Source organism: Prunus persica, chromosome G6 (genome assembly GCF_000346465.2).
Source record: "Prunus persica cultivar Lovell chromosome G6, Prunus_persica_NCBIv2, whole genome shotgun sequence".
Taxonomy (NCBI): domain Eukaryota; kingdom Viridiplantae; phylum Streptophyta; class Magnoliopsida; order Rosales; family Rosaceae; genus Prunus; species Prunus persica.
The window spans coordinates 27,046,594-27,074,514 of NC_034014.1; the positions used below are offsets into that span (position 1 = coordinate 27,046,594).

At 37.6% G+C, this 27,921-nt stretch overlaps 6 protein-coding genes across 6 annotated transcripts; 3 read left to right on the forward strand and 3 right to left on the reverse strand.

Annotated features, from left to right (window-relative positions):
- LOC18775615 (high mobility group B protein 6) lies at positions 1,000-2,181 on the reverse strand. The gene is made up of 3 exons (XM_020566590.1): positions 1,590-2,181; positions 1,424-1,498; positions 1,000-1,294 (listed from the first exon to the last, which is right to left on the reverse strand). The coding sequence occupies exons 1-3, from the start codon at positions 2,013-2,015 to the stop codon at positions 1,187-1,189; spliced, it is 609 nt and encodes a 202-aa protein (XP_020422179.1). The 5' UTR covers positions 2,016-2,181; the 3' UTR covers positions 1,000-1,186.
- Positions 2,656-5,135, reverse strand: LOC18772892. Its single transcript, XM_007205232.2, has 7 exons — positions 4,491-5,135; positions 4,279-4,359; positions 4,106-4,180; positions 3,736-3,780; positions 3,564-3,653; positions 3,287-3,388; positions 2,656-3,019 (listed from the first exon to the last, which is right to left on the reverse strand). Exons 1-7 carry the CDS (start codon positions 5,118-5,120, stop codon positions 2,843-2,845), a joined length of 1,200 nt encoding a protein of 399 aa, XP_007205294.1. The 5' UTR covers positions 5,121-5,135; the 3' UTR covers positions 2,656-2,842.
- On the forward strand, positions 6,899-11,087 carry LOC18772284 (serine/threonine-protein kinase AtPK2/AtPK19). The gene is made up of 7 exons (XM_007207360.2): positions 6,899-7,131; positions 8,069-9,031; positions 9,256-9,338; positions 9,428-9,548; positions 9,640-9,813; positions 10,307-10,411; positions 10,552-11,087. Exons 2-7 carry the CDS (start codon positions 8,351-8,353, stop codon positions 10,852-10,854), a joined length of 1,467 nt encoding a protein of 488 aa, XP_007207422.1. The 5' UTR covers positions 6,899-7,131; positions 8,069-8,350; the 3' UTR covers positions 10,855-11,087.
- On the forward strand, positions 11,088-13,933 carry LOC18774316 (serine/threonine-protein kinase STN8, chloroplastic). The gene is made up of 5 exons (XM_007207308.2): positions 11,088-11,956; positions 12,064-12,237; positions 12,389-12,793; positions 13,116-13,479; positions 13,599-13,933. Exons 1-4 carry the CDS (start codon positions 11,348-11,350, stop codon positions 13,461-13,463), a joined length of 1,536 nt encoding a protein of 511 aa, XP_007207370.2. The 5' UTR covers positions 11,088-11,347; the 3' UTR covers positions 13,464-13,479; positions 13,599-13,933.
- Positions 19,778-22,111, reverse strand: LOC18773667 (mannan endo-1,4-beta-mannosidase 6). Its single transcript, XM_020567578.1, has 6 exons — positions 21,633-22,111; positions 21,262-21,544; positions 20,977-21,171; positions 20,737-20,859; positions 20,435-20,646; positions 19,778-20,332 (listed from the first exon to the last, which is right to left on the reverse strand). Exons 1-6 carry the CDS (start codon positions 21,803-21,805, stop codon positions 19,909-19,911), a joined length of 1,410 nt encoding a protein of 469 aa, XP_020423167.1. The 5' UTR covers positions 21,806-22,111; the 3' UTR covers positions 19,778-19,908.
- On the forward strand, positions 23,798-27,190 carry LOC18774226 (receptor-like protein kinase FERONIA). Its single transcript, XM_007208340.2, has one exon. The coding sequence runs from the start codon at positions 24,222-24,224 to the stop codon at positions 26,895-26,897; it is 2,676 nt and encodes an 891-aa protein (XP_007208402.1). The 5' UTR covers positions 23,798-24,221; the 3' UTR covers positions 26,898-27,190.

A 27,921-nucleotide genomic window follows, 5' to 3' on the forward strand; every position in this document is an offset into this window, starting at 1 on the left:
GAATTTTGTAAGGACAAATCAACTAACTTGGACCACTCAGACTTCAGGAATTATGCAATGACAAATCCTTCTCACGGTTTGTATTTTGTTTCCAAAACTACTCCTAACTGTTGAATATAATCACATGTAAAGCCTGATGGGATTGGCAACCGTGAATGGATTGAATCAAAGTAATAATAGGTCAGATCATGCAGTTTAGATTGCTCTACAGATACAATTGCCTACATAGAATTCCGTTGAAGCTCACGAATTCCCTCCTATGTCAGTCACCGACTCACTTGTGTACTACATATTCATGAACCTTTAAATCTCAGGAGTCAGGACCATCGAGGTTCCTCCAACATAATGATGTTGCTCTTGCTCCTGTCGTTTTGAAGCAAAAATATATCATCTTCCCATAATACCCATACGAAGTTGCTCCTAACAAATCAATAATGCACTTTGCCTAACAAAACAACCAATGTCCTTTACGATTATTGAAGAGTCATTTTCAACTTTAGTAAGTATAACCCAAATTCTAGCAACCTAAAAATAATGAAAGAGTATCAAAAGTTTATTTTAGATAGAATGAGAAAATCAAATAAAATCCATTGCACACACATATAAATGACATATGAAGATATGAGAACAAATATAAATGATATTCATGTTCATTATAAACAATTTACATTTGCGAGAAGAGTCAACAATAAGTATAACTATAAAACAACTTGGATAACATAGATAAATATAAAGTTTTCAAAATATTGAGAAGGATCAAGTGACATTTATGGGCCTTAATTGGCTCCGCCAATGCTCAAGGGACTTACCACGTGGATTGTATGTTATGATACCGTATTAAATTTGAGCAGGCAACCCAAAAAAGGTTTTAATTAAGCATAGGTTAGTGTCTTAAACGTGCAACATTTGGTATTTGGAGCGCAATGAATTCATTGTGCATTGTAGAACTAATTTTCTTTGAACAATATGTGGAGCTAAAGCATATGGCTACGCTTTTTTGTCAAACTCGGAAAGTCTAAAATATTTGAACAATGAACTGCGATTTAACATTTCAAACATAATGAGGTATTATATATGATATTATTCTCTTTCTCAAAATTCTTCAAATGCCACCAAAAGACTTCGGGGCAAAATTCAAAATAAAAAGGAAAAAAAAAATTCCATAAAGCAGAACTTTATAGAAGTATCACTTGTCAGTCTTCTCTGTAACGATTTCGGAATTGGACGAAGCAGAACTCAGCTTCTGTGGAGTGTTTTCATCCACCGATTCTTCCATATCTTCAGCTGTCACTTCCTGATCAACAAAATAGTAATAATAATTAATTAATTAATGTTATAATTAAAAGAAAACAGCACATCTTTCAGTCAATTTCAAAACCACGACTTCAAATCTGATGAAGGAAATATTGAAAATGTGATTTACCTGCGTTGTCGATTCAATTTTAGTGGCCTTCTTTTGTTGCTCCTTCTCTCTCAGCGATCGAATCGGAGACACTCTCTGTTCCAAAAGACTCAAATTAATAAATCCATACAAATGAAACAAAAAAAGAAAAAGAAATTCATATGAAGTATATGCAATCGGAGCTTACATTTGATCGAGTATGGAGCTGGTTCAGCCTGTAAATCCTATCAAGCTCGATCTCAAGCATCTTCTGAATCTGGCCTCTGCTCTCGAGCTCCTTCATCTGCATCTCCATCACCATATCCCTTTCCTCGAGCATCTTCTCCGTTCTCTCCCTGTCCAATCTCAGCCTCTCCATCTTCTTCCTGATGGCGCTCAGCTCCTCCGCCAGGGACGCGTCGATCGGCTCGATCATCTTCGTCGGAGTCGCGTAGATCGGACGGTTCTCCTTGTTCGAATCATCGTCAACGCCTATCCATTTATGCATCGGCTTGAGTTTTGTGAGATTGGAATTCACAAGAGTCGCCCGAGTGTTCCTCGGCTGGAGAGGTTTCCTGCCGCTTTTTGGCCGGAGAAGCTGGTCTCCGGTGACGGGAGATTGTAGCGCTTGCATTTCTTTACTCTCTCTCTCTCTCTCTCTCTCTCTCTCTCTCTCTCTCTGTGAAAGATGCTCGGCAGCAATCGAGTTGTTATCTGCTAGAGATAAAGAAGAGGGAATGGAGAGAGAGAGAGCTGTTTGAATTTGAAAGTGGAGAGGCGCTAAGTGCTAACGGCTACAATTTTGCGTACAGGTTTATTTATAAATAAGCTTCAGATTCCAACTTCGTTTATTTAATTCTTTATTATTATTTTCAGGATATGATTGCGTGCCAATCAATACATCCGACACGCTCATGGGTGGGGCCCTCTTCATTAGTTAGATCCTATCGGTAAACGACAGATCATAATTATTCTGTGGCCGGCCTTATTCTGTTCGCTTCATAAACGACGAGAAATTACGGGGACGCAAACACAATATTTGAAGCTTCGTTTGGTTGGCCGGTGAAGGATAAAGGCGGTAATTTTGAACAGGTAATATGGAGGGTAATGTAATTTTAAACAGAGGCAGCAGTTTGCTCCAATTAAGGTTTTCTTCTCTATCCATGTCACGGATTTCAAGAGTCAAACGTTGCGTTTGACTGGTCCACTGCCTTCAATCTGTTCTGCTGATAAAGTTGAATATCCTTTTCTTGTTCCAATGAATTACTTGAGAATTGAGATCAAAACGACTATTTGTAGGTTGGATTAAAATATGGACAATTTAAGCAACATGACATCTATGTTGGAATCTATTCACCCAATTTTCAAGCTTATATTTTACATATGAATGCATTACAATGGTGAAACCTAAGCCAATCTTTATCTATATTATCTACAATAAGGTAAAAAAAACGGCCAGGATTAGAAGTAATCCATTGGGAGGTCCCAATCATCATTGGTCTTGCTTTTCCTGGAATTGAACTTCTGGTTGCCAAAGCTTCTTCTTGTATGCTTGTCCGATCGTGCAGGTCTTTCGAAATCGGAATATTCGTCAAGCTCATCGAGGGAAGTCGCAACATTTTGGCTGTCCAAGAAACCCTGTTTTACAGATGACCAGAAATGGTCACATGATTCCCAGTGTAAACTTCTGTTACTTGCATGCATTATTTTTGATACCCTCTTAATAATTTCAAGAACCTTAGTCTAGTGAAGATAGAAGCCGTTTTATCAGATTTGAGACAACAGCCAATGATACTAAAAACGCAATCCAAGGTGCTAATCAGGCAGAAAAAAAATAGTAACAAATAAAGCAAACTCCAAATCATGACTAGTGGACTGGTTTTATAGTGAAGAAAAAGAGAGTACCTTGGTCAGCCTGTGTATGCGCGAAGCTGCAGCTTCATGCACAATGACAGCATCAGATACAACTTCCAGCACATCTTCAACAAACAAAGCATAAGTACTCACCTGAAATTGTCGAAAGCCGATGGAATTAGAATTTGTGCAAGTAGAATGTTGTTCGAAAAACACAGAATATATCAGAAAAATCCCTTGACATGCAAGTCCTTCTAATTAAAATGGAAGGAATTTTCAAATATTCAGCCTTTGCAGCATTGATGTGCACTATTTCCTCTACACCTACCAAACTTGATGGGATAATGGAAATCCCAAATGAATCAAGCTCAAGTGATTCCACAGCCCCTGAATTGATGTTAAAACTGTATCCTCGAACCTAGAAATGCATCATGAAACAAGTTAGAAGATAAAAACGTAGGTCAATGGGTACAAGAAGCTGGAATATTAAAGAGACTCACCTTCCCCATAGTTCGTCGACCCGGTGTTACAACTTGGTATCCTACCTAGCAAAATCACAACTTATTAGCAAAATCACAACTTAATAGTAAAATGCGGATACTAAAAGTTATAGAACAAAATACACCAAGAACCTTTATATAGTGATCATAAGCAGAGCCTTGGCCCTCTTGGGAAGGGTAATTAGGATATTGTCCTAACATTTAGCATGTAGTAAAACAAACTAACCCATCACATTTACTTAAATCAGAAGCTAAAATCAACACATGCAGAAACCAAACACAGCGATGAGTACCCTAAATCAAAGGACAATAAAAATGTTATAAGCAAGCAAATACAGTTTGGCTATATATAAGAGACGAATGAACACACCAATGTTTCCAGTCCAGCAATTTTAAATTCATTCTCAACCACACTCTCGTCCTCCACAAGCACAACATCACCAACCTGCAAACAATCACAAATTGAACACCTTTTATATGTAGGAGGATAATGTACTTATAAATACAATCAAGAAATATACACAAGTGTCAAGCAAAATGTACCTGAGTAATATCATCGAGGAGAAAACGTTCAGATTCCCCAGAAAGCAAGTTTCGCTTCACTTCTACAAACATTACCATCCACTGAAGAAAGAATTTATATGTTTAACTTATTAAAGCAAGCAATGTTTTTTTTCCCTCACAAATTGGCAACAACTTGATCAAGCTAACGACTTTTTATCAAACAATATGATAATTGATAGTTTATTACTTACAGAGTTGGTGTTGACCCAAAGCTGTGAAACAAATCCCAAGCTGAGAGCACTTCGGATGCTGATCACTTGCTTTGCAAGAATATTGGACCTCCTCATCACCTGCCTCCCTTTTCTCAGCCCAACTTTTCCATCAGTGTGCTTCAACCCCTCCTCATTTTCTAGCCCATCACCATCTGCACCCTCCATTCGAACCCAATTCTCATTTTCTAAGCTCTCATCAGTCTTTGTACTTTGCTTCTCATCCCCCAGACCACCCTCCGATTGCAGAAAATCTGAACCCAATGAAGCATTACCTTCCTTAGTGGGATCAATCCCATTTTTCTTTGCCGCATCGCTTGGTTTTGCTTCGAGGTCGAAAAGGTTTTCCCTTTTCTCCTTGAACCCTAATTCAGCGCCAAACCCAAAATCCTCTGAGGGATTCTCGCTCGCTCTTCTGCAGAGGACCAAAGACCTACCATTTCTAAGACCTGTTATGTCTAAATTTGTGAAATTTGATAGCTTCAAACAATTTGGGATGTAAAAGTAAGGATGTGGTGGGCTCTGGGGTCTCTGATTGGTTCTGCAAAACCCTAATTGTCGAAATTTTGTGACAGTAAAGGATAGGGGGCTGGAGGGAAGACAGTCACACATGGTTTACTCAAAATACTCGACAGTGTCAACCAATGGGATTAGTTGTTGATTGAAGACGAAGTCGTTTGTCGCTGTAAATAAACGACAAGTCGTTTGTTGTGTTTTTGCAGACATGAGTTCAAAACTAGTGTTGACTTAATTATAAATTACTTTTGCAGGAAAAAAAAAAGGGAATCAAATTAAGATTAGGTTTCAATTCAATTAGACATATAATTCAACTAATTAGGTCTCGTTTGGAAGTGATTTTGAAAATGCCAATAATCAATTTTATGGAAAATCACTTCTCCAAATAATTATTTTAACTTATTTTAATGAATTTTATGAAAAAACATATGAGAGATGCTTATCCTCAGAATCACTAGAGTGATTATATAGAGAAGTACGTGAAAGTTACTTCTTCCCAAAAGTGAGTGTAATCTATACATAATCATTCCCAAATGAGCCTTTAATCTACTTGGATTATCCACTTTTTTTTGTATCCATAAAAAGATAAAGTAGGATATGAATTAAGATTGAAAATGGAGATAAAAAATGTTTTCCACATACAAGGTCCAAATACAGCTTTGGTCAAATGCTTTATATATATTTATCATATAATGTTTAAAGTATTAATGCATAAAAATCAATGTTTAAAATCAATTTGAATTAAAATGTATTTTCATTGAGAAATTCATCTGTCAATCCAAAATGTCATTTTTTAAAAAATTAAAAAAAAAATCATTGAAGCCGACCAAATTGAATGAATTGATCACTTTTTCAACATTTTAATTGATATATTCATACTCCACTCGTATTTTGTGCACATAGAAGTTCAAGAAGACACTCCTTTTTGTAAAGCATACGTAATATTGTGTATATTTTATTCATCTCTAGGAGAGGGGGNGGGGATTAAAAGAATTTTTTTCTTCAATAAAGAGAAATATCATTGGATTAAGAGGTGGCTAATATATAATCTTTGCATATTTAATGATTGGCACAATAATTAGTATGAAAAATGTTAATTTAATAATTAATAAAAATATCTCAAACAGATATGTCAAATTGTCACATGAACATGAAATGACAAAAAATTGAAGGTTAAAGTTGCTCCACTATCATTTACTCTCTTTTAAAATTTTATGCATCATATGAGCCCCGTTTGCTTTTAAAAATATAATAAAATAATATGATACTTGGCATTTCGAGTGGAGTTAAATTTTTTTCAAAATGTCAAATTACCACATAAACCATCAAATTCAAATTTAACATTTTGCTTTGATATCTTCTTTGAAAATGCTATAATTAGCATTACACATAAGGTTAAAACATAAAGATGCATCACACCTAGCTTGAAAAAAAAGAGAGGTTGTTATTATTATTATTATTATTGTTATTTTAATGATTAAAAAGGAAAGATGATAGGATTTGTTGGATGTAGATAGGATTCTATTTTTAGTTATTATTTTATTCTTTAATTTTTAAATACATTATTAAAATTGTTTATACATATAAATAAGAATATATGTATATTAAAAGGTAGAAAATGGTGAAACATTCAAAATATTAAAAAACGCAATTGGTTAATTCAAACATTATAAAATTTAAATTATTAATTAAATGAAAATAATATGGTAAATTCATATTTTTTTCATATTAAAATCAAAATCAAATAATAAGTAACAAAACAAGGTTTTTTAAAATAAAAAATTCAATAAAATGAAAACCAATCTTTGACGCATTGGCAAAGTTGGCGTGCAAAGACCAAAGTACAAACCAATCCGGGAAAAGCATATTCCCGATTAGGTTCAAGTACCTTTAAAAAGTAGAATCATATGCAAATTGGCAACTCGTCCATTATCCAATAATGTCGCACCACGTGTCAGCGTCAACATTCGGAGAACCAAAAGAATTGGCTGGTAAATATAAGCGGCGAAGCGACCCCTACGTTTGAGGATTCGTGAAAAAGAGACGTTCCAAAAATCCATTTTTCCTCTTCCGCTTTGTCCCTCCGCTCCGTCTGCACCCTTCCCAGGTAAGCATTCTCTCCTCCTAATCTTCTCTACATGTTCTTTTCGTCATAATTGGAGTTCCGTTTCTGTTTGGTTACCGAGAAACGGTAGGAAAAATAACAGAAAGTCTAGTTTTTAGCCTGAACAACCTGGTTTTAGATCTAAAGTTTCGTTCTTTGCATTACTTTATGTTTATATCATTACACCGAGATCAACGAATTGCTGCTGAGCTGTTTTGAGATCTAGTCATAGTTAAGATGAATTGCTTTCGTTTTGTCCTGACTATGGCGGGCTATACAACCTTCGCCTGAAATCTAAAAGCTTGGCCTTCTCCTATCTCCGTTTCACAATTTTGGGCTTTGTAGGATCTCCAATTATGTTTTTTTTACTGTAATGTGTTTTGCTTTGCGCATTAGTAATTGTTTGTCTTATGTATTTGTTTTACGCTTTAGCTTTTGTTCTGATAAAGGGCATCTCGAATCCTCCCTAAACTTTTCCTCCAATCAAGTTAAGTGTTTGTGATTTCCCAAACTCTTCCCAAATCAAAATTTGGGTTATGGAGGGAAATTAATTTTGGAGGGAACAATTAAGTAAAGGGATTTTCTTAGGATAATATAGGAATTTTCAAAAAGTTTTGCAGAAAAATTGAACTTTCCCAATGAAGTGATCCCAAGTCTTAACCAATGGACTTTCACTCAAATTTATACTTGGCTTTACATGTTCAAATTCGTTACCAGTGAAAGAGTTCTGCTTCACCTCATTTACATAATAACACAGGTTAAATTAATATCATAGTTGACTTTTGGATTCTTTTCTATGAATGTCTCTATTTCAGTTTGTTTCTTTTACTTAAATTTTGTTGTGAAGATCGTGATATCATAATAGAGAAGCATATTTGTTTCCGAGTTGTTTTTTGGTCTTACAGCACTAACTAATCCTTGTATTTGGTCTTGAACTCAGATCTGATAGCTTAATCTTCATGAATTCAAGAACTACTGAAGTATCTGTGTTTTCCTGTAAATCGGGAAACAGAAACAACCCCTTCTTCATCTGGATTTTGTTCTGTTTATTGCCAAAATTCCAAGGAACTCCTTTTGCATTCGTGAGTTTCCTCTTGGTTAAGGCAATTGACAGGAGTCCTTCTGGAGCACTGGCCTTTGAGACTTTTGGGTAGATAAATCCATAGCAGGGATCAATTCAAGTGTCTGTCTGAAGTTAGCATCCCTGCTCCATACTTGAAAAATGGTTTCCTCTCAGCTACCTGGCTTGACCAAGGCCCGCATGTGCAAACCAATTCAGACACAGTTGCTTTTTCCTATGGATACAATGGATGCTGTAGTTTCAGATCACGTGGAGCTTGATTTCGATGATGTTTTTGGCCCTCTACCAGTTCAGGCCTCTGTAGAAGTGAATTATGGTGATTCGGCTAATTCTGCCGCCTTCGAAGATGCCACTGAGCTTATTTATGATAATCCAGTGGTAATTCATAACCGATCACATTCTTTGGTTGGTCCCTCCTCGTTTGTAAGCCAATCATTGAAGCTCAGCAAACTGACTATAAGTGACACAGAAGATTCAGTGGAACTGGTAGAGTGTGTCAATGGAGATACCATCAAAGAATTTCAAGAACCTTTAATTGATGATGGCGTCACTGAAAAGACTCTTGAAAATGATGAGGAAATCTCCATGAAGATCGAGAGTGTAGGCATTGAAGATTTTGAGGTTTTGAAGGTTGTTGGGCAGGGTGCATTTGCAAAAGTATACCAGGTGAGGAAGAAAGGGACATCAGAAATATATGCAATGAAGGTCATGCGGAAGGACAAGATCATGGAGAAGAATCATGCTGAATACATGAAAGCTGAGAGGAATATTCTAACAAAAATTGATCATCCATTCATTATCCAGCTTAGATACTCATTTCAGGTAATTCCTGCCTGACCCTGGAAGTTAATTCCAATTTTCCTTTTCTGGTGTGGCTTTTTTTTTTTTTAGGATTATGAGCATCCCTGTCCCCAAAAAATGTCTTATGCATTTGGAACTATATCTTCAAAAGATACTGTGGAGCAATATATTTCAACTCAATGTGCTGATTTGGTGACTTTCTTGATGATGACTAGAGTACTAACTTAATTTATTTTGTTATGCAGACCAAATATAGACTATATCTTGTGCTGGATTTTGTTAATGGTGGTCACCTTTTCTTTCAACTCTATCACCACGGTCTATTCAGGTACCTTTGGTTTCAACTTCCAATATTTTGTGTTATTTTCTGAGCTCAAAGATTTAGACACTTAATACTTAAGTTTTTCTCCTTTCCAGAGAGGAGCTGGCTCGAATATATGCTGCTGAGATTGTTTCTGCGGTTTCTCACCTCCATGCAAATGGAATAATGCATAGGGATCTTAAACCTGAAAATATCCTATTGGACACAGATGGCCATGTACCTCTCCATCTCCCTCTGTTGAGAATTGTTCTATTAATTGCTCCCAATGAATTGTAACTGACATCATGATCACTGATTTATTAAACAGGCTATGTTGACCGATTTTGGTCTTGCGAAGCAACTTGAAGAGAATACAAGATCTAATTCTATGTGTGGAACTGTAGAATACATGCCACCTGAAATAGTTCTTGGAAAGGGCCACAATAAGGCTGCAGACTGGTGGAGTGTGGGAGTCCTATTGTTTGAGATGCTAACTGGAAAGGTTTGGATTTATTCATTTTGTTCGCATAGATCGAGATGATATATAAATATACAGATGTGATTGAGAGCAAGAATTTCTTGATGGTTAAGTCAAATTCTAACTGAATGTGCAGTCAACAATCATTATATGCATATAATACATGTAGATATTAAAATTAGCATATCGGAAAGCCGGTGTTAGTTGAATTTAATATTGTTAGGAGGTGATCCGAATGTTCTTTTTAGGCTGTTGTAATATAGTTTGTATGCGCTTTTTGTGTTGGACATCTTCTTCTTCTTCTTCAGTAATATATATATATATATATATTTCTTCTTTTCAAAAGAGGAAAGAGAAATAAATAAATAAAAGTATTATCTGTCTTTTGATTAGGTGACTCACACACAGACATGCATTTAAAGAGAATTGTGTCCATAGTGTTTAAGGACCCTAGAAGTTGGAACATTTATTTATATCATGTAACGTGAAACATTTTTCTTTGCTCTTGCTTCTGCAGCCTCCTTTTACTGGGAACAGGGAGAAAATTCAGCAGAAGATAGTTAAGGAAAAGATCAAGTTGCCATCCTTTCTGTCCAGTGAAGCACATTCTCTGTTGAAAGGGGTATATAATCTTTGTGCTTGTTTTTATCTTGGGTTGTAGGAAATAGGCAATGTTGATCCTGAGTGTCTGTTTTGAGCCTTCCTCAGTTCATGTTTTTAGTTAACTATGAGAGAACTCACTTAACTTGGTTATGTTTTCAGCTCCTACAGAAGGATGCAAGCCACCGCCTTGGTAGTGGGCCTTTGGGGTGTGAAGAAATCAAGCGCCACAAATGGTTTAAGCCAATAAATTGGAAAAGATTAGATGCTCGGGAAATCCAACCAAGCTTTCGTCCCCAAGTTTCCGGGAAGCAGTGCATTGCCAATTTCGATAAGTGCTGGACTGACATGTCAGTTGTGGATTCTCCAGCTGCTAGCCCGAATGCTGCTGGAAACCCCTTCACCGGCTTCAGTTATGTTAGGCCTGCGGCCTCTTTTCTTCAGAAGAATAGCCCCATGTACTAGCACGTGTTGCCCCAAGATGCAAGTTTTCGAGCTCTGTTTTCCTTCTCGCATTCTGAATGATGAAACTTTGTAAGTTGCTTGAAAAAAGCAGTAGCCAAGTGAGGTTTATCTTAGCAGTCTTCCCTTGAGACTACTCAATCTTAAAACCATTGCAGACACATTTGCTGAACTCTGAAGCTTGTATGTCTTTTGCTGAAATAAATAAGTATTAATATATCCACATTTTAATTTAAGTTTGTGACAGATTTTGGTAAATTTCTCTTGTGTAATGCTCTCTTGCTAATTCACATTTTAAATTAATCTTCGTTCCCTAAGGTATAAATAATAAATTCCATTTAAAAACTTTTTTTATTTGGTCGAAAATCCCATTTAAAAATTTAGGAAAGTGCATTTGGGGAAGGGAAATTTCACATGTGGATAAAGCAAGGGACGCGTGTCAAAATGCCAGCCTTTGCTGACACTTCAGCTGGTTCTCCCACAAAACAAAAAGTTCATGGTTCACAGCATAACCTCCGTAACCATGGCTTATCTGCCCTCTCCAAGTCTAACAACACTTAAACACAATCCTAAGCCTACATGCTTCTCTCCTTTAAAACCCACTTATTCTGACCATCTTTGCTTCATCACAACCCAATTCAAAAGCCACCCTCAAAGGTGCAATGCATTCTTTGGTGACAATATCCCGGGAAATGTTTTGGAGACGACTCTCCATTTGGACCAATTTCCTCCTTTTCAATATGGTTACATGCAGTTTCAAACAGCTACAGAGGAACTCTCAGAAACACAGAAGTGGGGTTTCCTGATTTTTGCTGGGATTACATGGATATACTTAACTGCAAGACCAGGTATTCTCATAGGTGCCATTGATGCATACCTTCTTGCTCCTCTGCAATTGGTTTTGGATAGTTTGATTGGAAGGAGAAGGTTGAAGAGGACTGATTTTGTGATTGGGGACAAGTTGGGAGAAGGGTCTTTTGGTGTTGTTTATTCTGGTGCGGTTGTTCCAAAGAATGTGAATGTTGAAGAGACGGTGCAGAAGAGAGGGAGGGGCAGAGCTCCACAGTTGGATGAGAGGTTCAAGGAGAAGGTCATCCTCAAGAAGGTAGCACTGTAGATTTCGTGCATTTTGATTGACCCTTTACTTGTTTATCAGTGTTTCTGTTATGTGTAGAGAGATTAATCTGATCTTTTAGTTATGGAAATATGCAGGTGAAGATTGGAGTTCAAGGGGCTGAAGAATTTGGCGAATTCGAGGAGTGGTTCAATTACAGGTTGTCTAGAGCAGCACCTGAAACATGTGCTACGTTCCTGGGAAGTTTTGTTGCTGATAAAACAAGTTCTCAATTTACAAAAGGTGGAAAGTGGCTTGTTTGGAAATTCGAGGTACTAAAAAAATTTTAGGATCACTCATTCAAAAATCTAAAGCTTTCAATCCCCCGTTTATGTTATATATGGTGTTGGAGAACTCAATGCTATAATTATATGTGCCTTTGACGCCTTCATCACACTAATTGTCGGGATGTCCATGTGACAGGGAAACCAAACTCTTGCCGATTACATGAAAGATAGGAAATTCCCTTTTAACTTGGAGTCTGTCATGTTCAGACGTGTCTTGCAAGATGTAGACTCTGTCAAACGCAGTGCATTGATCATCAAGCAAATAATGCGTCAAATTATTACTTCGCTCAAGAAAATCCATGACACAGGCATTGTTCACCGGGACGTAAAGCCAGCAAACTTAGTAGTGACAGGAAGGGGACAAATCAAGCTCATAGACTTTGGGGCAGCCACGGACCTCAGGATTGGAAAGAACTATGTACCAGACCGTACCCTGCTAGATCCTGACTTTTGTCCTCCTGAACTATATGTGCTCCCAGAAGAAACGCCAGTTCCTCCTCCAGAGCCCATTGCTGCATTTCTTTCTCCAATTCTTTGGCAGGTAATACGGTTTCAACCTTTTTATATGCGATGTCAAGCATGTCAAAATTCCGCTGCTTTACTGGAGGTATATGGATATAGCAGTATGGTAGTGACTGTTGGATCTGCCTTCATTTTCAGTTAGTAAAGTTAAAATGATGTCTGTATTGTTTAAATGTTCAAATTCGGATGAGAAAAAGCATGGGGATCAGATCATAAACTAATCTGTTGACAGGCCTTGTGAACTTGATTTACCTTGGGGGTACTCTTATGCATGAATTCTTGTTTTAAAGCATACAAAATCTGTTTGCTAGATGAATCAGACTTTGAAATTATTGTTGCAGCTAAACAGTCCTGACCTCTTTGATATGTACTCTGCTGGAATTATACTATTGCAAATGGCAGTACCATCCTTAAGGTCTTCAGCAGGGTTAAAGAATTTCAATTCAGAAATAAAAACAGTTAAGTATGACTTGAATAAATGGAGGGACTACACTCGGTTGAGGCCTGACTTGTCACTTCTTGATCTCGATTCGGGTAGAGGGTGGGATCTGGCCGCAAAGCTTGTGTCAGAGAGAGGTTCCCTTAGGAGGGGGCGCTTATCAGCGGCAGCTGCTCTGAGGCATCCTTACTTCTTGTTAGCTGCTGACCAAGCAGCTGCAGTTCTTTCAAAATTAAGTTTTACCAAATAGTGAGCTGCTTCAAGATGTAAGTATAAAATAAAGTTTGTTTCGTTGTCCAAGCATAAAGAAGATTTTGCTCAAGTATTTTCTTTTGACTTGTGAGAAACTGTTAACTTTTTCTTTCCATTTTCTTTTTTGTTACAGCATCTCAAGAATGGAGAGACTCACAAACATGCAAGCCTTTGCCTGCCAGTTCATGGTTGTTGCCATTTTTGCACCTGGTGACCTTTGGGGGTTTGCTTCCAATTTAACAGGGCAGTGGACTCTGTATGCAATACAAGAGATTACAATTTTATAAATGTTTTTCGTTGCCGATGATATTAATTTATAGCAGAGGAGCTTCGACCCCACTTTGTTAATGATTACTATTAATCTTGTATTAAAAAGAAAAAGAAAAAGAGTGAAGCTCATTTATGCTATGAGCAAGTAACAAAATCATTTCTTTGGCGATCAATATTGGTTCACAAGAGGTTTACAAATATTACAAATCTTGTAAGTCCATTTCTACAGACTACTTTGAGTTGACAAAAATTTCAGTTTGTAAAAACTTTCAACATATTTAGTATGTGATCAATATTAGACTTTCCTGCTTAATCCAAACCAATTGCCCCATCGTCAATCCGGCAACTAATTAATAACCCAATAATAACATGACACGTGGACTAATGAAAAAAAACTGTACTTTTACTGACTTTACCAGTCGTAACCTATAGCATTCGAAGAAAATCCAAAAACACTTTTAGAGGAGAAAATCGAAAAACACTTGTAGAGGAGAAAATCCAAAAACACTTGTAGATGAGAAAATCCAAAAACACTTGTAGAGGAGAAAATCCAACAACCAAAAAAGAAGAGAATCCAAAAACTTGAAGGGAAGAGAGAATCGAAGACTCTGCAACAATAGAAAAGGTATATCCTCTTGCGTTTCTTTCTTGTCTGAGCGTATGGGTTAATTTGCTATGGGTACAGGTGGGTCCCTGTTGACGTCGGTATATGCTCTTGCATTTCTTTCTTGTCTTTGAGCGTATGGGTCCAGGAAACACAAAAGTTCCAAATATTTGCAGCGTAACATAAAAATCAAAATCACTATAAAAACATATATATATATATATGTATATATTTTCTCTTCAGTCTTCAACTGAGACTTTGCTTGTTGCCCTTTGACAACTTCCCAACAAAATGAAGCCCATAAAGTCCCCAAACCAGAGCAAGAGATGACAACCAAACTGGGACAGGACCAAGCATCCACAGCAGCATGGGAAAAGTGAACTCATGATCACCAGATTGAAGCCTTTCTCAATTATGGTTCTTGTGTCCCCAGAAGATGTGAACTCATGATCACCAGATGCATTTATCAAGAAATTGGCATCAATCAAAAACCCAATTGCCATGGAGCTGCACAAGAAGCTCACTGCCAAGGACAATGCTGCTGAGCCATATTCCCTCATCTGGAGCACATCCATCAAGTACCATCTCGTCAACAATTCGATAAGCTTTGTGCAGTTCCTCCTTATTACAGATACATTTCACTAGAGTATGAAATGTCTTCATATCTATGGAGATACCCCCATAGATACAGCTGATAAGCTCGATTTGGATCGCCACTACTCCATAAGCCCTGTACCACTGCATTATGAATCCTTAAATGAAGGCTCCAAGTTAGTCTGTTAGGTGAAACTCCTCCGAGGACCATCTCATCAAGAAAGTTTGCAGCTTCCTGGAACTTGCAAATATTGCAAAAGCTACTTATTACTTTCCCATACAGCCCTGCATCAGGTTTCAAGCCTTGAAGCTTCATCCTATCTAGAATATCCAAAGCTTCTTTAATGCACGTAATTTTGACAAATTTTTCAATAATATGTACTAAATACACAAATTTATCAAAAATAAAAAATAATAAAATTATCTAATGGCCGAGTTTTTCATTGTGTCTTTTAAAAAATTTACCGAATAATACACTTCAATCCTGAATTTCTCCCCCATTTTAAGAATAAGCTTGAAATATGGTTTGGGTTTTGAAAAGTCTAATATGCCCCTTGCACATACAAATTTTTGGATGTAAAATTAGACGGTGTTAGTGTCATATGACATTTCAATATTTTGAAAAATGAAATGACGTTTCTCTTAAATTTTTCTTTAAGGTGACAAATTGAAATTGATGTATAAGTTCAAAGTGACATTTCTAAGATTTATTATAATTTGTGTGATTTTTTTTCCTCATAGCTTGATTCTCTAATATCCAAGACATTACTTCTAATGAAAACCAAGATGTTCTGAAATATATACAAATTTGTAGCAAGAAGCTAATGGGTATATATATATATATATATATATATATATATATATATATATATATATACAGAGAGCTTCCATTGAGGGATCCCTCAAATAAGCTTATTTGAGGGACACCCCTTGTAGGCCCCACTTCGGATTGTATTTCACTAATCCAAACCGTCTATTTTGTAGATACTCATTCAAAGATCATCCCTACAAAAAATCACTTGAATCCGATATCATTTGACCACTCAATTAAGTTATTGAAATTTTAGCATTTTCTTGAAGTACCGTGTTCATTGATTTTGTAAGACACAATTGGATGTCGAAACGTTTTCCGATTTGTCTAATTTTTTGTTAGGATGATCTATGAATGAAGACCTAAAAAATAGATGGTTTGGATCATTGGGAAAAAAATTGTAGAGTACCCTAAAGGGCGTCCCTCAAATAATTTTATTTGAGGGATCCCTCAATAGAAGGGGACTGTATACAGAGAGCTTCCATTGAGGGATCCCTCAAATAAGCTTATTTGAGGGACACCCCTTGTAGGCCCCACTTCGGATTGTATTTCACTAATCCAAACCGTCTATTTTGTAGATACTCATTCAAAGATCATCCCTACAAAAAATCACTTGAATCCGATATCATTTGACCACTCAATTAAGTTATTGAAATTTTAGCATTTTCTTGAAGTACCGTGTTCATTGATTTTGTAAGACACAATTGGATGTCGAAACGGTTTCCGATTTGTCTAATTTTTTGTTAGGATGATCTATGAATGAAGACCTAAAAAATAGATGGTTTGGATCATTGGGAAAAAAATTGTAGAGTACCCTAAAGGGCGTCCCTCAAATAATTTTATTTGAGGGATCCCTCAATAGAAGGGGACTGTATACAGAGAGCTTCCATTGAGGGATCCCTCAAATAAGCTTATTTGAGGGACACCCCTTGTAGGCCCCACTTCGGATTGTATTTCACTAATCCAAACCGTCTATTTTGTAGATACTCATTCAAAGATCATCCCTACAAAAAATCACTTGAATCCGATATCATTTGACCACTCAATTAAGTTATTGAAATTTTAGCATTTTCTTGAAGTACCGTGTTCATTGATTTTGTAAGACACAATTGGATGTCGAAACGGTTTCCGATTTGTCTAATTTTTTGTTAGGATGATCTATGAATGAAGACCTAAAAAATAGATGGTTTGGATCATTGGGAAAAAAATTGTAGAGTACCCTAAAGGGCGTCCCTCAAATAATTTTATTTGAGGGATCCCTCAATAGAAGGGGACTGTATACAGAGAGCTTCCATTGAGGGATCCCTCAAATAAAGCTATAGTGTAGCCTTCAAGCTATAGTGTAGCCTTCAAGTCGAGTTTAGTGGACCTCAGATCGAGCCCCGCGTCGTTGACCCATGAAGCGGCAGTCAACAACTTTAGAAGGAGAAATTGTGAGAACCTTTACCAGAAATTTCTCACTGCTTAGCATAACTTACTCTCTAAGTTTATTGTAATGTTAATAAAAGATATCCTCAAAATTCTAATTTGGCCACCGCTAATCAATCCATTTTAGATGTTCAATGTGCCTCCTCTTCACTGATAAACTTTCATTTGTGTTCAATGTAGGGTTTAGGTTTGTAAGAAGATAATAAATAAACAAAAATTAATCAATGAAACAGACTTCAAAAAAAACAATGAAAGATGCATAGATAAAATATTAATGAAATCATCCAACCAATCATGACACAAATTACCAAGAAATCCAAAAACAAGCCACCCAAAAACGTTTACATGAAGTAACTAAACAAGTCGAGCTTTAACAGATCTCCATGATGATTCTCCCATCACAATGCGCATTTTCTTCTTGCATGACAGGGGCTTTCCCTCGCAAGAGAAGACCCGTCCATCGCGAGAAACCCCCCCGTTGCGGCGGCTCTCCAGATGAAGCCTGATGTGCTTCTTAGGGTAAGCTATATGCTCAAAAGTGCTTGGAAAGTAGACAAACCAGTCGTCTCCACTCTTCCTAGTAATGATGCCTGCCCACCAACCGTCGTTGGCCAACGCATCAACCCTCTCGCCGGGAAAAGTCAGGCCAAACTTTAGTGCACACAGGCCGGACCTTGTCCACCTCCGCGATCTCTTCCAGAGCGGTGGACATATCATCCTCCTCCACCAGGTTCTTGTACTTCACCTTTTACTTGTCCCCCAAGTTTTCAATTACAGTCGCTTCATAATACGAACCGTGAAACCCGTCTTGCTTGCTGCATACTTCTACCTCATCGCCTACTTGAAAAACTTTTCTTGTGGTGAAAGCCATTGCAGAGACTGATTAATGGAAGTGAATTGAGAAGCAATTGGAATATTTAGAGCTCTTTTCAGTTAAGATGGTATGTGTAGGACTGTGTGGAAGACGTAAGTGAGCACCCAAATATTTATAGGTTGTGGTTTCCTGTTGATTTTATAGGTTAAGGATTGAAATATTTTATATTTTCATACATATCACACTACACGGCTTTGCTAGAAAGTCAAAATATTCTAAACTATTCCCTTTTATTTTGCGTGAGCCTCCTTTTTTGGCAAAGAAATCCCTCCTTTCCCCTGTAACTCCTTTCATTCCCTTGTAACTACTTTTCTTAAATAGGTTTTCCTACATTCCTGCTAATGACAATATAATATGTGTATTAATTTTTCTTTTTGTGTTTTTGATAAATTATTTTTCTACATGCGTCAAATCATGATTTGCAAGGCACATGTGTTAGGAATTCCTATTCCCTTTAATTAGGAATTCATACATTTATGCCAATGACAATATGACATGTACATTAAGTTTTTCTTTGTGTTTTTCATAAATTATTTTTGCATACTTTGATACATTTATGCCCATGACAATATGACATGTACATTAAGTTTTTCTTTTTGTGTTTTTCACAAATTATTTTTGCACACTTTGATACATTTCTGCCAATGACAACATGACATGTACATTAAATTTTTTTTCTTTTTTTCTTTTTCACATTATTTTTGCACATGCGTAAAACTGTGATTTACAGAAAAGAGGAATATCTCATTCCAGAGAATGAAAGGAGGAGTATATCCCCTCCCAAAGAAGGCTACAGTCTCTCCATATGAAGGTATTATTTGTCCTGGAAAACGTGTTTTCCCATCTGTGATCCCATGGTGGCCAACACTACAGCACCAATATGCATACGCATGCCCATCCTGAACTTGATTGAGACTAGATATATTTTTTATGTTTTTTTTTTCTACATATAGACTTGTTATTAAGCTTTGGCAACATTTTATTTGATTTGTATGACATTTACTGGTCTTCTTGTTATATCTGCATTATAGATGTGATACTTTAGTTCAAATACAATACAATATAATATTGTTGCTGATTTGTCTTTTGATTATTGCCTTATTTTTTGTTGCTAGAAGTTGCTACTGGCTTGCTTCTCGAGTTCTATTTTGGGTGATGGTTTCATTCACGATTCGATTTTATGCTATTGCTTGCCTGAAATCTTTTAGTTCGTCCAATATATTGAAAATTCGTTAATCCAATCGATATAAAAAAAAAGAGAAAAAAAAAAGAGGGAGAGACATTAAACAAACGGAAAGAAAGAGAGAGAAGAGGAAATAGAATATAAAAAAAAAAGAGGGTGAGATATTAAATGAATGGCAAATGGGCCACATTCGACGGTCAAAACACAAATCCGGGCCATATTCGACGGTCAAAACACAAATCCGTAATGAATTCACATACTTCAACTCCGTAACGGAGAAATACCCTTCATACTAGAACGTTAAACAAGGTTACAGTTCTCCCATGTAATAGTAGTACGTGCTTGTCCCGAAAAACATGTTTTCCCATTTGTGATCCCATGCTGGCCAACACTACCACACCAATATGCATACGCATGTCCATCCCTGACTGATCAAATTAATTTGCTGTTTTATTTTCTACGTATAGATTTGTTATTAAGCTTCGTTATAAACCACATTTTATATTGTCACATTGATATATGTAATATCCAAATATATATATATATTATGATTCTATGAACAAATCTTTCTTTTTTAATTTCAACTGGACCAATCTTCATGGTTTCTCATATACAGATGTACACACATTATTAAGAAATGACAACAATTCGAAGCATATAATAGTTACAGATCAATATCCTAGTATAATGGGAATGTCTCTAGTGGATTCTTCTTCTTGCAGCCCCAATGGCTTTTCCAAGAACATCTAGAGTTGAAGAGGGCAAGTCTTGTGGAGTGAAGGGCTATGATGTTTGATGTTGAGGGAGATTTCGAAAGAATGATTGCGTACCCGTCATCCATGTACTCAGTTCCTTCAGGGAAGAGCTGCCACAAAAGACTGCCACCTCCGCTCCCTCCTTTCTTAGTAGAGTTGAGGATGGTCTTGTACACTGTGCTGAGAAGGGTGTCCCTAAACGATGAATTGTAGCCCGGGTCTTTCGAAGACACACCAAACTCCGAAAACACAACCGGCATCCCAAGATTTTTCTCTGCATCCTCAATGTGGGCTTCCATCCATGACTTGGTAAATTGGAGATGCAAATCAGAGATTGATTTTGAAATCCTTCATGAATGAATTTAAATAGTTTTGTCACAAGTTGAATATTATGGAAAAAAATTTATCGTAAGGGACTAACTAAAACTAGTTATTATTTTCAAAAGTTACCAAGAGTCTGCATAGATGTGAACAGAAGCGAAATCAACACCCAAAACCTGGTGGTTCCTTATGAAATCAGTTCCAACTTGTTGAGCATATGTGTTTGGATTGAACTGAACTCTGCCAGGTGATGAGGGACCATAAAATCCTTCCAATCCAATCTCCACCAAGTGCTTTGGATCGAGTCTCTTGACATAAACAGCCATTTCTTGTATCCAATCCTACAAGACAGAACATTGCTTCAGCTACAAGAAAACGATACATTCCAATAAAACAAAAACACACACAACCATTTGTTGAAGAACATGAACCTGCAGTTTATCACCCGAAGGATCTGAGGTGCATCGAGGCTCGTTCATCAGTTCCCAAGCAAAAACTGTGGGATCGTCCTTGTAAGTAATGTTTGTGAGTGTGTTAACTCTGTTAAGAACCGTCTGCAGAGTCAAAGTATCAATAAATATGAACACTAAAAACCTAATTAATCAGTAATTAAAGCACAGAATCGACAATCAAAAGATGGTCAAGGCTTGTCAAAACATGCTTTAACTTGCCTTAACATGGGCCTTGTAGTAGCTTTTGAGTGTTGGATGAGAGAAGAAGTCATCATCTGAAGTCAAATTCAGACCAGCTGCTTTTCCCCATTTGACATATTGTGATTTTCCACCATATGCATCCCAGTTGTTGGTTAAAGACAATATGAGCCTGATCTTGCACTTCCTTGCTTCACTTATCACAAAATCCAAACCCTGCAACGCATTGTACGAAATTCAAATTGACTTAGAATTTGAAGAGTATTTCACAAGCATTGAACAAACAAAATGGTTAGAAATTTTTGCCTTGAAAACTTCTTCATCATAAACTGATGGAGATTTCTGAAGAGCTCGCCACTGGCCGTCGTTGAAAGCCCAAGTCCTACAAACAGTTAGACCCACTGAAGATGCCTGTTTGAATGTATCAGTGACCTTTCCTCTTGTGGATTTATCAGCAGCAAATACCATCAACCAATAAGTGTTGAATCCATTAACATAGAAAGGTTGATCGTTCACTACAAATTGGTTCCCTTTCTTCTGCACCAATTGCCACTCATCATCTTCCATGCCATCATTCAACTCTTCAATCCTACAGAATGACATATATACACTTTATACATTGTGCATATAATCAAACTAAAACAAAAATAAAAATGAAATGCCACTCTTATGGATACCAATCACTTGTGCTTGGATATGCTAAATGATCTTCGGCTTCCTCCACCACGGTGTCCAGTTGCTCCACTCCACCAGAACCATGGAAAGTAGAACTTGAATGGTTGATGAAAATCATAAAAATGGTCACCATAAGAATGCTCTGTGACATCAAGTTTCTTTTGTGGGTATCCATGGGATTGAACTTGTATGACAGTGCATGTTTCTTGGGATACGTATTTATACATGTATGGATGATGTCTACACTTTCTTGGATTGGGCTAGTATATTTGAGTGTGGGGCACCAGAAAAAGTATTGAAACTGAAGAGATGATCACATTTCAAACTTTGAAGGGAAGGCAAAAATTGCTTCTTTGCTCTGCCAATTCCTTTTCCTTCCGATCTGATTGGTCTTTCAAGTGTAAGAGTAAAGTTGCAACTAGCATCAATCCCTAAGGTAGTTTCAATTGGGTCCTACAACAAAGTTGTCATGAGCAATAACAAATTAAAACAATTATCAATCTGAAATTGAAATGGGATTGATAATGTGTCTAATTGCCAAAACTTTTTAGAAGATATTGTAATACTAATCTCTTGTTTATATATCTATTTGGTGGAGATAATCTGTCACTATCAGTTTCAGCTCAGATGTCCTGATCATCATCCCATGTTAGAGTAGAGTGCATTTGATCATCAAGAGAACCAATCTAGAACTAGATTGGTTGGTCCCATATATGCATATAAAAAACCAAAGTTCAAAGAGAAAAAGAAAGCAAAATGGATCATCCACCTTTTCCTGCTCAAACTTGGTTTTTCTTTCACCACCTCATGAAGAAGAAGAAGAAGAAGAAGACGAAGAGAAGGAAGAGTAGGAAGCTAAAGAAAGAAATGTATGTATTTGTGTCGGTTGCACTGCACAGGTAACATGTTTCCCTTCCTCTTTTCTTTTTGCCTTTTGACATTTGGTTACAACCATGTGTGCGAGGGCAAGTACCTCAAATAATAAAAGGGTACATGTGATACTATCTGAGGAGTTGTTTTAACATGCAGATTTCTTCTTCTTCTTTTTTAGTCCAACAAAACATTGTGGTTTCACATTTTTAATTGCAAAACGTTGTAGTTTAAGGTCCATAGAGACATACTTGCCAAATTCTCAGCTGGGCCTTAGAATTGGGCAACAAAAGAGTCAATGAAACCAATGAATTGTTCACTCGGGCCTTTGAGACTTGAATTCTTGAATGAGGGTGATGTCTTAAATATGAGAAGAATTTGTATATCACGGGAATAACATTATTTTGTTATTATCAATAATCATGTTTCGTCACGTGAAAAAGTTATCTCTTGTGGCAAAATGTGATTAAGTAGAATAGCAAAACATTGCTATCCCTATGGTATAACAAATTTCTCTTTTTTTTTTTTTTTTTTTGGTCTGATAACAAATTTCTCCTTAACCGCCTACATCTTGGACTTTGCCTACCACTAATGTGAGTATTCCCACATAACATCTCGAAGTAAGAATAAATATTTGGATTTTAGGGATTTGAAAGCGACTAAATTAGTTTTTTTTTTCTTTTTCCCAAATACAGTTCTTGTGTCGTTTTTATTATCACAAATTGCGCAAAATAATACAGATTGCATTTAATTAATTAATTAATTAATTATCAGTAAAGAAATTCACATTGCTTTAATTTTGAGAGTTTCCTTGTCCTTGCTACTTGTTGGTAGTGCGTGCCATGCTTGCCTCCCATCCCTTGCCAATGAGGGCCAATCATAACATAGCAAGACCTTTCTCTTGGTTGTGTATTTTTATATCCTTTTCCTTCTTTATTTAGTGTATACTTGACAATCATTAATTCATCAATTATTGTATTTTGTCTTTATTAATATGGTAATCCCAACCGACGGTCCTGATTCCATAGAAGCAGCTAAGCCTATATGCCAATGGGCCCCACTCCTATAAGACGCGTCCACATATTCCAACTAATTCCATTTAAAAACGCGTTTTTCCCTTCTGTGATCACTTACTCACTGATCTGGCAGCAGAGTACTTTCCATTTTTGACAAATGGCGCGTCTGAAATTACTGTCCCACACGAAAGGTCAAACCCGTCATTTCACTTTCAACCGCCACTCAATCTTAGCTGGGATGGCATGAGTTGATAATACTCAGTAAACTAATGGCTATTTAGCATATCTAAGAACCTAGGTAAACAGCTAGTTGTAAAGAGCAAGTAAGAAAGACCACGCCAACCATTAAAACCAAGCTTCTTTAATTTCGGTTTCTGGTCTCTTCAGCTCCTTTACCAAATCGCCATTTTCAGAGAGCTCTCTATCAAAGCTGAAACTTTACCAGCGAGCTTTCTCTCTCTCCAGTTCTCATCATTGACTGGTTTGGTCCAGTTCCAAAAGGTAAACCATACTCTTTCTTCTTGGCATGGTTTTCTTTGTTCAAAGGCTAAGATGTTGTAGCTCACAGCCTCATTCCTTCAGTTTGGTCAATTGAGCTTGATTTATGATTTCTCAGTTGATTTGTTGATCCGGGTTTTTGAGAAAGCATAGATCTTGATCTTTGATAGTTGTTTTTTGTTGGGTAAAGTCAAATCCAAAGTGGGTATGAACACCACTAACTTTGAAGCGGTGTTCATTTTTGTTTTTCTTTGTGTGGCCACCACAATCCATGTTGTTTTGGCTGCTAATTATATCCCATCTGATAAAATCTTCCTAAATTGTGGTGGGCCTCCTGAAACCACCGATTCCAATGGCCTGAAATGGACATCGGATATAGGCTCTAAGTTTGCATCTGGTGCCAACTCCACCACATCCCCAGCTGCCACTCAAGATCCTGCAGTCCCTGAAGTTCCTTTCATGACTGCTAGGGTCTTCCGTTCTGAGTATACCTATAAATTTCCAGTTGCCTCGGGTCGCAAATTTATCCGTCTTTACTTCTACCCTGCTTCCTATGCGGGGCTCAATGCTTCTAATGCTATTTTTACTGTCACTGCTCAGTCCTATACTCTCCTTAAGAACTTCAGTGTTGCTCAAACAACAGAGGCTTTGGATTATGTTTTTATTACCAAAGAGTTTTCGGTCAATGTCGAAGGTGAGACATTGAACATTTCATTTGCACCCTCTTCCAGCATTGCGAACGCATATGCGTTTGTGAATGGGATTGAGATTGTGTCAATGCCTGATATTTACGGCGCTGCTGATGGTACCATGATTGTGGGTCAATCGAGTCCTTTCTTCATTGATAACAGCACTGCCCTTGAGAATGTTTATCGGATAAACGTGGGTGGTAAGGATATCTCACCGCCCGGTGATACGGGTCTCTTTAGGTCCTGGTATGATGACACCCAATATCTCTTAGGGGCAGCATTTGGGGTTCCTGAAACTGCTGATCCAAACATGACAGTTAAGTACCCTAAGAACATGCCTACTTATATTGCACCAGAGGATGTCTATACCACTGCCAGATCAATGGGGCCAAATGCTAAGATCAACCTCAATTACAATTTGACTTGGATATTCTCAATCGATTCTGGATTCTCTTACCTGGTTCGGCTACATTTCTGTGAGGTTGCCCAAATTTTTACCAAGGTTAATCAAAGAGTGTTCGATATCTTTCTCAACAATCAAACTGCTGAGTCTGCGGTTGATGTTGTTGCCTGGGCTGGAGGCAATGGAATTCCAGTGTACAGGGATTATGTGGTGTTGGTTCCAAAGGGAAGCCCACAGGTGGATCTATGGCTTGAACTGCATCCAGACACTTCTGCTAAGCCAAATTACTATGATGCTATTCTAAACGGAGTTGAGATATTCAAGATTAGTGATACAACTGGTAACCTCGGAGGGCCTAATCTTATTCCTCTTCCGAAGCAGGATACCATTGACCCAACTAAGGTTAGATCATCATCAGGTCATGGCAAGGCTAAGAGTGATCACAAAGCAATTATTGCTGGGGGAGTTAGTGGTGGAATTGTTTTGGCCCTTGTCCTTGGTTTCTTTGCTATTTGTGTGGCACGCCACCGTAGACATGGGAAGGACTCAAGTACAAGCGAAGGGCCATCTGGGTGGCTCCCTCTGTCTTTATATGGAAATTCACAGTCTGCAGTTTCTGCAAAGACAAACACAACAGGAAGTTACACGTCCTCCCTTCCTTCAAACCTTTGTCGCCATTTCTCGTTTGCTGAGATCAAATCTGCCACCAAAAACTTTGATGAGGCGCTACTCCTTGGGGTGGGAGGTTTTGGCAAGGTTTACAAGGGTGAAATCGATGGTGGAGCAACCCAAGTAGCAATCAAGCGTGGAAACCCACTCTCTGAGCAAGGTGTGCATGAATTCCAAACTGAGATTGAAATGCTCTCAAAGCTTCGCCATCGTCATCTTGTTTCTCTGATTGGCTACTGTGAAGAAAACTGTGAAATGATCCTTGTTTATGACTACATGGCTTATGGAACCCTGCGTGAGCATCTGTACAAGACCCAAAAGCCCCCTCTACCCTGGAAGCAAAGGCTTGAGATTTGTATTGGAGCTGCTCGTGGTTTACACTATCTTCACACTGGTGCCAAGCACACCATCATCCACCGCGATGTAAAAACAACTAATATTCTTTTAGACGAGAAGTGGGTTGCGAAGGTTTCGGATTTTGGGCTGTCAAAAACAGGTCCTACATTGGACAACACACACGTCAGCACAGTTGTAAAAGGCAGCTTTGGGTATTTGGATCCAGAGTACTTTAGGCGGCAACAACTGACAGAAAAATCTGATGTCTACTCATTTGGGGTTGTTCTATTTGAGATCTTATGTGCTCGTCCAGCATTGAACCCGTCACTTCCAAAGGAGCAAGTGAGCTTAGCAGAGTGGGCTGCACATTGCCACAAGAAGGGCAGTCTCGATCATATCCTTGACCCTTATCTCAAGGGGAAGATAACACCAGAATGCTTCAAGAAGTTTGCTGAGACAGCAATGAAATGTGTGTCAGATCAAAGCATTGACAGGCCATCAATGGGAGATGTGCTTTGGAACCTTGAGTTTGCTTTGCAGCTACAGGAGAGTGCTGAGGAGAGTGGCAAGGGTATTGGTGCAATGGAACTTGAGGAAGAGCCGTTCATGGCCTGCAAAGGGAAGAAGTACCCTGATGCAGTGCCTGCCTTTGATGGTAATGTGACAGACTCAAGGAGCAGCGGGATGAGCATGAGCATAGGTGGCCGGAGCCTAGCTAGCGATGACTCTGATGGATTGACACCAAGTGCTGTGTTCTCACAGATCATGAACCCTAAAGGACGTTAAGAAGATTGAAGATATGGCTCCTCCCTTAATCAATCAGGCAATGAAGTTTGCTGTATTTCTTTTTCCAAATTTTCATTCATTTAAGTTACTGTTATTTTCTAATCTTATTCGAGTCTTCCAATATGATTTGATCACGTTTAGTTGTAATTTTGTATCTATAATTACATGAAGAGTTTGAAAATAATGTTTCCTACTTCTACTTGCTTTGGTTTAGACGATTGTTGATTTGGCTTCTATATATTCTTATCCTTTGGTATCATGGAGTGTTATAATAAAAAGAATAGCTTGAAAGAGATGAATTCATGTATGCGTTTCCGTTGTCCAGGACCATAACAATGTGCATGGGGGCCATGATTGCTTGTCATATATTAATGCCTATAATGAGAGAGAGAGAGAGAGAGAGAGAGAGAGAGAGAGAGAGAGAATTTTGAAGAATATTTCTGTTAAGCCGCGCTGGCAAGACGTGAGAAAGACTGCCTTTTAGTGCGATTGTGACTTCGTTCACGCGGCTATTTGGTTTGTGAAAGGGTTGACCCCATGTGAGAGAAAATCATCAATAGATTCAAAAATCTGTCTTTACCAAACTTCATTATGCATAAGAATTATGCTTTGCGATCGATTGACAGCTGCATACTATGTTTGTTGACCATTGTTGCTAGCATCTCTCTATATGTGAGTCACGATTGTTTTTACGACCATCGCTAGTATCTCGTTTTGTGTAAGTCACGATTCTTTGATTGTTGATGATGTATGCATGTGTTTGATTTTTAAGTCCACATTGATCGATTGACAGCTGCATGCTATGCTTGTTGACAACTGTCGCTAGCACATTTGTTGACAACTGTCGCTAGCACATCTCTCTATACGTGAGTCAAGATTATTTTGACTATTATATCTCTCTTTATTAATTTTTAAGTCCGCATTGAAACGGTCGTCGTATTATTGAGTCGAGGGAATTTATGTGTCCACACGAATTTGCAAGAGAACGTTAGACCACTTGGAACCATTTTAAGAGAAAAGACAA

What these genes read in the sequence shown, in the direction of transcription:
- LOC18775615 (XM_020566590.1), bottom strand. Translation starts at nt 2,015, where the DNA reads ATGCAAGCGCTACAATCTCCCGTCACCGGAGACCAGCTTCTCCGGCCA. An exon ending in AGCTCCATACTCGATCAAAT is followed by an intron (nt 1,499 to 1,589) that starts GTAAGCTCCGAT and finishes CTTTTGGAACAG; the next exon opens with AGAGTGTCTCCGATTCGATC. An exon ending in AAATTGAATCGACAACGCAG is followed by an intron (nt 1,295 to 1,423) that starts GTAAATCACATT and finishes TTTGTTGATCAG; the next exon opens with GAAGTGACAGCTGAAGATAT.
- LOC18772892 (XM_007205232.2), bottom strand. Translation starts at nt 5,120, where the DNA reads ATGTGTGACTGTCTTCCCTCCAGCCCCCTATCCTTTACTGTCACAAAA. An exon ending in TTTGGGTCAACACCAACTCT is followed by an intron (nt 4,360 to 4,490) that starts GTAAGTAATAAA and finishes TTCTTTCTTCAG; the next exon opens with TGGATGGTAATGTTTGTAGA. An exon ending in TCCTCGATGATATTACTCAG is followed by an intron (nt 4,181 to 4,278) that starts GTACATTTTGCT and finishes GATTGTTTGCAG; the next exon opens with GTTGGTGATGTTGTGCTTGT.
- LOC18774226 (XM_007208340.2), top strand. Translation starts at nt 24,222, where the DNA reads ATGAACACCACTAACTTTGAAGCGGTGTTCATTTTTGTTTTTCTTTGT.
- LOC18774316 (XM_007207308.2), top strand. Translation starts at nt 11,348, where the DNA reads ATGGTTCACAGCATAACCTCCGTAACCATGGCTTATCTGCCCTCTCCA. An exon ending in AGAAGGTCATCCTCAAGAAG is followed by an intron (nt 11,957 to 12,063) that starts GTAGCACTGTAG and finishes GGAAATATGCAG; the next exon opens with GTGAAGATTGGAGTTCAAGG. An exon ending in GGCTTGTTTGGAAATTCGAG is followed by an intron (nt 12,238 to 12,388) that starts GTACTAAAAAAA and finishes TCCATGTGACAG; the next exon opens with GGAAACCAAACTCTTGCCGA.
- LOC18773667 (XM_020567578.1), bottom strand. Translation starts at nt 21,805, where the DNA reads ATGGATACCCACAAAAGAAACTTGATGTCACAGAGCATTCTTATGGTG. An exon ending in ATGATGAAGAAGTTTTCAAG is followed by an intron (nt 21,172 to 21,261) that starts GCAAAAATTTCT and finishes AATGCGTTGCAG; the next exon opens with GGTTTGGATTTTGTGATAAG. An exon ending in CTTCGGGTGATAAACTGCAG is followed by an intron (nt 20,647 to 20,736) that starts GTTCATGTTCTT and finishes TCTGTCTTGTAG; the next exon opens with GATTGGATACAAGAAATGGC.
- LOC18772284 (XM_007207360.2), top strand. Translation starts at nt 8,351, where the DNA reads ATGGTTTCCTCTCAGCTACCTGGCTTGACCAAGGCCCGCATGTGCAAA. An exon ending in TATCACCACGGTCTATTCAG is followed by an intron (nt 9,339 to 9,427) that starts GTACCTTTGGTT and finishes TCTCCTTTCCAG; the next exon opens with AGAGGAGCTGGCTCGAATAT. An exon ending in TATTGGACACAGATGGCCAT is followed by an intron (nt 9,549 to 9,639) that starts GTACCTCTCCAT and finishes TTTATTAAACAG; the next exon opens with GCTATGTTGACCGATTTTGG.